Raw genomic sequence first — 10,234 nt, forward strand, 5'->3', positions numbered from 1 at the left:
AATGACATGGGCACCTTGATTGAAAACATGAAAGATTTGGAAAATATCTGTTGACGCTGAGTTGGCGGTACACATGCTTGACAAATCCGGCAATCGACCGAAATCTGCACGGCAGTTTACGAACCGGATGTGAATTTCGTGACGCGATTTTGATTGGACTATGCATAGACTCGTTAATCCAGCCGATATATAACGCCATAATACCAGCCTAGTCGACAAGGGTGGACACTGGACAATCAGTTAACTCCCTTGCCTCGGGTAGATGTCTGTTTGACTGAACATATTGTACTTAATACACGCGAATTGTTAAGGTAATACTATTTTCAACTGAACCAACTTCAATTCTTCATATGGAATTGTTTATTATTTCAAACTTTTTTGTAAACAGATAAATACAGAATTTGTATGATAGCGTAAAATAAAAGAATGTACAAAAACATGTTGTAGAATCAATATGAACATGAATTTTAAAATGCGGACTTTCCAGTGACAGAAATGTCCCTTACGTTAATTCTTTGGTCAAGACAACTGGCATGGAATGATACGAACAGACAACGATTATTATAGGGGTATTTTGATCGGATCCTGGTATGACTAAGAGACGCAACTCTGCAAAACGAATTGTGTAATCTTTGGCTACCATTTCTGCGGACAAAGTAAATAAATATTTCCTGCCATTTTACTACCATTTCTGATGTATTTTGCGTTGTCTTGAAGGGCAATGTACTATCTATGAAAAAACATGAAACGCAAGCGTCATGACGTTAATATAAAAATATATACATGTTTAAAATCAAACAATTATAGCTTTTTGTTCCGCAAGCTTCCGTCTTTTGCGAACTCGAAATATCAATGCGGCTGTTACAAAACACAACAATGGGACTGTCATAAAACCCAATTCAAATACTGATGTTACGTAAGCACACGTAATGATGACATCATCACAAAATGCACACATAGAGTTCTTTTCATTAAGCAAGTGAATTCTTTTTTCATCCGTGATCACTGTATATGAAGAACCAGTTTGGTTTGTCGGTTGCATGGTAACGGCAAAACCAAAAGGTACGGACGTCAATGATTGGTTGTATAATGGAGATGACGTCATATTTGCGATGACGCCACATCTTTCTTGCTGAAGATTATCAGTATGGTAGGTATATATGACGTATGGGCCACCTGAAAGCAAAAATTATTACAAATTCATGACATGCTATAGTTCACCCAAATCAAGGTAATCAAGGACAAGGTAATCAAGGTCAAGGTCAATTTAACGTAATCAGAATTGAAAAAAAGAATGAGATGTGATTATTGGGTAGCGAGATATGAGAAGTGAGTGATAAGTTACAGCAGGGGACACCAGAAATAGGCTTCCCATGTTGTTCGTTCTTTACTTGTTGTTTAACGCCGCACTCATTCCAATATTCCACGCACCAGGGGCGGTCGGGTAGACTAGAGGTTAAAGCGTTCGCTCGTCACGCCGAAGACCCGGGTTCGATTCCCGACATGGGTACAATGTGTGAAGCCCATTTTTGGTGTCCCCCGCCGTGATATTGCTGGAATATTGCTAAAAGCGGCGTAAAAACGTACTCACTCACTCACTTACTCCACTCACCAATATTCCAGCTATCAACCAAGTCACCTTACCTGACCACCCAATCCCGTTAGTCGCCTCGTACCAGAAGCATGGACTGCTTAACGCCAATTCTAACCCAGAATTTCCAAGTTGTGCCCATGTTGGGAATCGAACCCGGTCTTAGACATGACAAGGCACGACGAAAGGAAGTCTTGCAACATTCTACCCCGTCGCCGCGTACAGTGTCGGGATGCGTTCAAAACAAATACAGAAACTTTTTGGAAAAGTTGTATTTGAATTATCGGCGTCTACTTAATTTCAAAAAAGGGTGACGAGGTAAGAAAGGTTAATCAACAAGGGCGAATCCAGCACTTTTAAAAGGATGGGGTCCAAAATATCAAAATCCTCTCTTAGTCAATTTTACTGCCTACAACATACTGTACTGTAAATAATGGAGTCTGGACCAGACAATCCAGTGATTGATATCATGAGCATAGATCCACGCAATTGGGATCGATGACATGCATCAACCAAGTCAGTGAACCTGACGCGATCCCGTTAGTCGCCTCTCACGACAAGCGTAGTCACCTTTTAGGGAAAGCATGGGTTGTTGAAGACCCTTTCTACCCCGGAGTCCTCACGGGTTCAATACCAATGCTTGTGGGTTTCACCAGAGCGGTAAACCTCTCGATGGAACTGGAATAATGTTCGAAGCGGCATAAAACACGACTCACTCACCATGACGCTGCAGACACTTACCCACAAGCTGGACAGCGGGGATAGTGAACATCAACAGGACCCACAGCACGAGGCAGACACTGTGGGTCTTCCTGTTCTCTTTCATGTGCTTGCGGTACAGACAGGTCCAGAGGAAGACGCTGTGCCCCACCCCTGCCACGCCCAGAAGCCCCGAGACACACAGGTACAGGGGGATGAGGGGTGCCGCGGGGCATCGGTCTAAATATTCAATCCCTGGGGAGGAAATGTAATAGCGTTATGAAAAAGAATTAACTGACTTTTTATGCGATTGAATACATAATAACAAAGCAGAGATATATGCATTGTTTTGTGTATAATAAATTCCTTCTCAAATAGGAAAAATAAGAGTGAGTAAGAATGATATTTGTTGCTTGTTGTTTTACGCCGCACTCAGCAATATTCCAGCTGTATGACGGCGGTATATGTAAATAGTCGAGTCTGGACCAGACAAGCCAGTGATTCATACCATGACATGCAACCAAGTCAGCGAGCCTGACCGCCCGATCCAGTTACGACAAGCATAGTCGCCTCTTCTGGCAAGCATAGGTTGCTGACGACCCGGATCTTGAGAGACCGCCTCCGTGGTCTTGTGGTAGAGCGTCCGCCCGGAGAGCGGAAGGTCCAGGGTTCGATCCCGGGCCGCGTCATACAAAAAGACGTTAAAAGATTGTACTTGTTGTTACCCTGTCTGGCGCTCGGCATTAAGGGGCTAAAACAAGGCCTGGTCGGCTCGGAGTCAGTATACTGTGTCTGAGTGGGGTATTCATGTTAAACTGCGGCATGGTATCTCAGTGAGCTAGCACTATAAATCGGCATCAGTCCGGACTAGTACAAGCAGCCACACACACACATACACGTGCATGCACGTCGCTATATAAGTGCAATAATCTTGGACGCGACGTTAAACCCAATTTCACCTCACCTTGAGCGAGTGAGTATTGGCATCTGATGTCAGAGCCACTCCAGCTATATTATAGCGGCCTTTAAATAACTGAGTTGTAAATGTGCAACGATCCGTGTTATGTGGAGTTATGACATTATGTCCATGGGTGAAAAATACCATACTAAACTATATAAACTAAACTCCCAATATTTTAAAGGGATAGGGGCGGTCGGGTAGCCTAGTGGTTAAAGCGTGACATACCTATTACAAACTTAGGGACTCCAAGAATGAACAGACAGCCGATGAGGATGACGATTCCTGTTGGAAAGAGATTTACATTTCAGATGCATGGATGTACAGTTCAACAATCTGGTTAACATGACACATACTGCATAAAGGGGACAGCGGGGCGAGGGGCTTACCTCAGCAGAGGATTCAGGTGAGCTATAGTCATAGGTAAATCAGGTTAGCTATGTCATAGGTACATCAGGTGAGCTATAGTCATAGGTAAATCAGGTGAGCTATAGTCATAGGTACATCAGGTGAGCTATAGTCATAGGTAAATCAGGTGAGCTATAGTCACAGGTAAATCAGTTGAGCTAGTTATAGGTAAATCAGGTGAGCTATAGTCATAGGTAAAGCAGGTGATCTAGTCATAGGAAAATCAGGTTATGCTATATGAATAGGTAAATCAGGCGACCCAATGATACGTAAACCAGGTGAGCTGGAGGTATAGGTAAAAGCAGGTTAGCGATAGGCATGAGTAAATCAGGTGAGCTAGTCATAGGTAAATAAGGTGAGCTATAGTTATAGGAAAATAAGGTGAGCTATAGTCATAGGTAAACCAGGTGAGTCAATCATTGGTAAATCAGGTGAGCTAGTACTACGAGAGTTTCACAATAATGGAGATCGGCATAGTGGTTCAAACTCTCACTCACTCACTCACTCACTCACTCACTCACTCACTCTGCAATCATGATTCGATCAAATGGTTTAAACATATTTTATTTTCGACTGGAAACTGGGATTGGTAAACAAGACAACTCTAATTTTAATACCGTTTCCATATCAACATCAACTAACAAGAGATCTGACCAGATGACATACATCACAAACAAAATAAGTGTTTGTTTTTTTCTAGCTGGGTCTGTGACATGGCCGGAGCTAAGTACCCCTTCAGTATCTCACCTAGAAGCGCTGTGAAGAAACAACATTCTCCCGACGTCTTCTTCATGGTTTGCTAGACACACGTCATCACTGTACAGCTGACACCGCCGTCGTTAAGTCGCGCCGGCGTCTGAAACGTCAATGGGACAACAAACCTGAGGTCGGCCTGATATGCAAGGTGCATGCACATTGCCAGCAACTAGGCTCTCGCCAAACACTACTTTTGTTTGTTTGTTGCCTAACGCCACACTCAATAATATTCCAGTTATATAAAGGCGGTCTGTGAAAATTCCAGCCTGGACCAGACAATCCAGTGATTCGTATCATAAGCATCGTTCCACGCAATTGGGATACGATGACATGCATCAACAATCCCGTTGACGCCTTCTCTATCCCGGATCTTCAGTAGTTAATCGATAATCGATAATCCTGCGCAGCATTAAAGTTGCCGTATACATGTTATACATTCCAAAATGTGGCGAAATATTCTAAACAAATATTGATATTGAGGGTAACTTAATCTGATTTTACAAAACCTACACAAAGTATAAACTTCTGGGCATCGTTTCACAAAGCGATCGTAGCGCTAAGACGATCGTAACTCCCATACTTTTTAATAAAGACTGTTATAACACCCATTATGAACCTACGGCCACTTTTGCCTGTTGTATTGTAGGAATCTTCCTGTCTCGTCATAACCTCTTGGGAGGGTCACTTTTTTCCAAGGAGGTTTTAATACCGCATCCCGGGTATGAGGTTTTACTTCTTAGAAGTGAGACCTGACCAGTTGAGTAGCAGTTGAGTAGCAGAGCAGCAGTTGAGTAGCAGATGAATTTCGTCAAATGTTCTAAATTCGAAGACAGGAAATTAAGCTTTTTCATTATTGATGACGGGAATCGAACCTGCAACCTCACATGGATGTTGAGTTTTGAAACCCTGCAATGCGTGTAGCTTTTCCGATTCACACAATACAGTGTATAGAAGAAGGGTATTTATATGCTTGTCTGTATCATAGTGTCGTAGTGGGTTAATCAAAGTCATGTATGCACGTGTGAATGCTTCCTTTATGTACATTAGGAAAGTGCAACACGCAAGAGAGCCGACTTACATCCTCCAATATAGAATGGAACCTATTGTCCTGTACGTGACTATATATGAAATGTGGAGATTAGGTCTTAATGACAGATGGTAGGCTTAAATCATGCGCTAACACGAACGGCTTTTGCTGACATGTCATTAACGTTGTTGGGAGTGTTATGTCTGTGCGTAACAGTAAATGAGGTTGATTTTAAGCCGCTTTGAACAGATGTAATACTGCATGTGAGATTATCGTTGGGAAGTTGAGTGATGCAGGTCTTAGACGTTAATCACTTTATTGAAACCATTTAGCAGACAGTCAGTAGCGTCGCGTAAGGCGATTAGGCCACCTGTCTGACCTGTAGACAACTGAGCCACCTGTCTGACCTGTAGACAACTGAGACACATGTCTGACCTGTAGACAACTGAGCCACCTGCCTGACCTGTAGACAACTGAGACACATGTCTGACCTGTAGACAACTGAGCCACCTGTCTGACCTGAAGACAACTGAGCCACCTGTCTGACCTGTACGCAACTAAGACACATGTCTGACCTGTAGACAACTGAGCCACCTGCCTGACCTGTAGACAACTGAGACACATGTCTGACCTGTAGACAACTGAACCACCTGTCTGACCTGAAGACAACTGAGCCACCTGTCTGACCTGTAGACAACTGAACCACCTGTCTGACCTGAAGACAACTGAGACACCTGTCTGACCTGTAGACAACTGAGCCACCTGTCTGACCTGTACACAACTAAGACACATGTCTGACCTGTAGACAACTGGGCAACCTGTCTGACCTGAAGACAGCTGAGCCACCTGTCTGACCCGTAGACAACTGAGACACGTGTCTGATCTGTAGACAACTGAGACACATGTCTGACCTGTAGACAACTGAGACACATGTCTGACCTGTAGACAACTGAGACACGTGTCTGATCTGTAGACAACTGGGCAACCTGTCTGACCTGAAGACAGCTGAGACACGTGTCTGATCTGTAGACAACTGAGACACCTGTCTGACCTGTAGACAACTGAGACACATATCAGACCTGTAGACAACTGGGCCACCTGCCTGACCTGTAGGCAACTGAGCCACATGTCTGACCTGTAGACAACTGAGACACATGTCAGACCTGTAAACAACTGGGCCACCTGTCTGACCTGTAGACAACTGAGACACCTGTCTGACCTGTAGACAACTGAGACACATGTCTGACCTGTAGACAACTGAGACACGTGTCTGATCTGTAGACAACTGGGCAACCTGTCTGACCTGAAGACAGCTGAGACACGTGTCTGATCTGTAGACAACTGAGACACCTGTCTGACCTGTAGACAACTGAGACACATATCAGACCTGTAGACAACTGGGCCACCTGCCTGACCTGTAGGCAACTGAGCCACATGTCTGACCTGTAGACAACTGAGACACATGTCAGACCTGTAAACAACCGGGCCACCTGTCTGACCTGTAGACAACTGAGACACGTGTCTGACCTGTACACAACTGAGACACGTGTCTGACCTGCAGACAACTGGGCCACCTGTCTGACCTGAAGACTACTGAGACACCTGTCTGACCTGTACACAATTGAGACACATGTCTGACCTGCAGACAACTGGGCCACCTGTCTGACCTGTAGACAACTGAGACACCTGTCTGACGAGTAGACAACTGAGCCACCTGCCTGACCTATAGACAACTGAGACACCTGTCTGACCTGCAGGCAACTGAGACACCTGCCTGACCTGTAGACAACTGAGCCACCTGTCTGATCTGTAGACAACTGAGACACGTCTGCCCTGTACACAACTGAGCCACCTGTCTGACTTGTAGACAACTGAGACACATGTCTGACCTGTAGACAACTGAGACACATGTCTGACCTGTAGACAACTGAGACACGTGTCTGATCTGTAGACAACTGAGACACATGTCTGACCTGTAGACAACTGAGACACATGTCTGACCTGTAGACAACTGAGACACGTGTCTGATCTGTAGACAACTGGGCCACCTGTCTGACCTGAAGACAGCTGAGACACGTGTCTGATCTGTAGACAAATGGGCCACATGTCTGACCTGTAGACAACTGGGCCACATGTCTGACCTGAACACAACTTGGCCACCTGTCTTACCTGCAGACTACTAAGACACATGTCAGACCTGTAGACAACTGAGACACATGTCTTACCTGTAGACAACTGAGACACATGTCTGACCTGTAGATAGCTGGGCCACCTGTCTGACCTGAAGACAACTGAGACACATGTCTGACCTGTAGATAGCTGGGCCACCTGTCTGACCTGCAGACAACTGAGACACATGTCTGACCTGTAGACAACTGAGACACATGTCTGACCTGTAGACAACTGAGACACATGTCACATGTACAGTTGACAAGTGGAATGACCTGTCCCGAAATGTCTGCCCCAGAGTCGAATCTACAGGCCGTCATCATATGGCTAGGGCGGCGTTCAACAACAACACAGACAACACAACAACTACCCGCAGACCTGACATGACTTAGGAAAATAGGTTACCACACCTGTTGCTCATCGATTCCAGTTTGAATGACAGCGAAGCACATCAATGAGTATACGTCATGACTGTATTCTCCCAACAACTTATGGCGATCCCATGGCTTTGTCATGCATATTTAAACTGTCAGGAATCTCTGCGTGAACGAGCCTACAGAAGTACACCATAAACTTGTCGCTTCTTGTCTCGGAATAAATATATACATATACCTATAGTGGATAATATCACAACGTAAAACAGGCAATATTCAGAACGTAAAATTATCCAGTATGCTGATCTAGGAAATAAGCACATTGAGTGACATGACCTTTAATGGGAGATATACACACCGGAGCATGTAGGAAGCTGTTTTTTCCAAACTAGTTAACGGGAAAGGCCGGGTGATTTCGTCTTGTTTACGCGGCGTCGTGTTAGTCGGAAGCTATACCGTTCATGGGCGACTCAAAACCTGGATTAGGTGACTAGCTGTTATATCACATAGATGCTTATTGACTAATAATATCCATAAACAACAAGAAACAAACAAATCAGAACAATACTAATTAAAACTCGAACTATCATTAATTAGGTGTTTGAACACGCGAGATCAAAACACTTACAATAACAGACATTACGATACTCGTAACGTACAATACTGTGATTACTGCTAGCTTAACGACTGAGCAGAACTTGTCAATTGATTAATACTCATGCATATGTTACACCCGATTGCGTGCATCATTACAGTTTATTCACGTAATAATAGACTTTACTTTATGAAAAAACAAACATGTAAACAATACCAATTTCAATTGCGGTTTTGGGCAGAACAATTACCTGACCATTGCGTGAAATGAGCAAGCAGGTAGCCCATATTGTGAAATATTTGGAGAATTATTTTTCATTCACAACTATTCCCCATTGCAACACACACCACTTTTTGAGGACCCGGTGTCGACATGTCTGTGTGAGCGATCGAAATGTGTGGCCAGGGAACTGAACTTACCTCCGCAAGTATTCCCCTAAATAAACAACTACATTCAAGTATACTTGCCTCTTTCTTTACCAGTCCTTATAAATGTAGCACCAACATTGCAAATTTACCTTGAAACTTAAGTTATCATCCTCCCGCCCGGTAAATATCCACATTGAAGGTAGCTTGAACGGGTTGTTCGCTTCGGTGTCTATTTCCAGGTCAAGGGACCTGTCACTCCAGCTCTTGAGCAATACATACTTGTCGCCTTCTCTAAACACACGGACGGACGCAGCAATGCGTGCATACAGTTGGTCCGCGTCAGGACGGATAATCCTGTTCGGGCGATTGAACACTTTCACCGGCAGTGACTAACTGTAGATTTTACCTGAGGTTGAAACATCGGACATTTCGAGATTTCAGATTCAAAGTAGGGAAGTAAAGGTAAACGTTTCTCCTTGTTCACTTAACATAATAACACTGTACGCGATGTAGGTGAATTTAAAACAGAACAATGAAAATAGCAGTACAATAAACCAGTTTCATATGATAATAAAAGACCGACCCGTGAAAATACGGGTTAGAATAGGTCTTCAGCAACCCACGCTTGTAAAAAGCGACTATGCTTGTCGTAAGAGGCGACTAACGGGATTGGATGTCAGGCTCGCTGACGTTGTTGAGACATGTCATCGTATCCCAATTGTGTGGATCGATGCTCATGATATCAATCACTGGCTTGTCTGGTCCAATCATGATTATTTACAGATCGCCGCCATATAGCTGGAATATTGCTGAGTGTGGCGTTAAACAACACACAAACAAGCAAACAATCAGCAACTTATTTTGAAATTATAAACGGGCATTCCGTCAATCTTGCCAAACTCCACGATGACAGTTACATCATGATCATTTGCCATCACACTTTCTTGTGGAAGTATTGTGGTATTTGTGAGTCCTATAAAGCTCACTAACCCACATGACACCAGTTTGCAGGGACTAGATGAATAGTGTTGTTAAATATTTAACTTAAATACCCACATGTGTAAGACCTTGTGGGTTACAGAAATTTGAATACCCAGATAGAATTACTGATACCCAATGATTTTAAAATGCATGGGTAAAATACCCACATCACCAAAAACTTATCTGGAGCTCTGAATTCTGGGAATACCAAGTGAAGTATGCCAAGTTAAATGACAACCGTCGATGAGATGGCATCCTATGGTCATCAAATGGTGTCTATATTTGCGGAGCAAAACCAGAAAAGCCTA

General features: G+C 43.7%; 1 protein-coding gene across 3 annotated transcripts; it reads right to left on the reverse strand.

The window, feature by feature from the left end:
• Positions 1 to 340: 340 nt before the first annotated feature.
• On the reverse strand, positions 341 to 9,277 carry LOC124122367. 3 transcript variants are annotated; one of them, XM_048389435.1, is made up of 6 exons: positions 9,095 to 9,260; positions 5,033 to 5,229; positions 4,404 to 4,512; positions 3,477 to 3,533; positions 2,333 to 2,545; positions 341 to 1,176 (listed from the first exon to the last, which is right to left on the reverse strand). In XM_048389435.1, the coding sequence occupies exons 3-6, from the start codon at positions 4,447 to 4,449 to the stop codon at positions 794 to 796; spliced, it is 699 nt and encodes a 232-aa protein (XP_048245392.1). In that variant the 5' UTR covers positions 4,450 to 4,512; positions 5,033 to 5,229; positions 9,095 to 9,260; the 3' UTR covers positions 341 to 793. The 3 variants fall into 3 exon arrangements, with proteins under 3 accessions (XP_048245392.1, XP_046341371.2, XP_048245391.1); XM_046485415.2 differs by lacking the exon at positions 5,033 to 5,229; XM_048389434.1 differs by lacking the exons at positions 341 to 1,176; positions 2,333 to 2,545; positions 3,477 to 3,533; positions 4,404 to 4,512; positions 5,033 to 5,229 and adding an exon at positions 5,236 to 8,459 and having other exon boundaries at positions 9,095 to 9,277.
• Positions 9,278 to 10,234: the final 957 nt, after the last annotated feature.

The sequence above is a fragment of the Haliotis rufescens genome, unplaced genomic scaffold (genome assembly GCF_023055435.1).
Source record: "Haliotis rufescens isolate VD_foot unplaced genomic scaffold, xgHalRufe1.0.p SCAF_8, whole genome shotgun sequence".
Classification (NCBI taxonomy): Eukaryota; Metazoa; Mollusca; class Gastropoda; order Lepetellida; family Haliotidae; genus Haliotis; species Haliotis rufescens.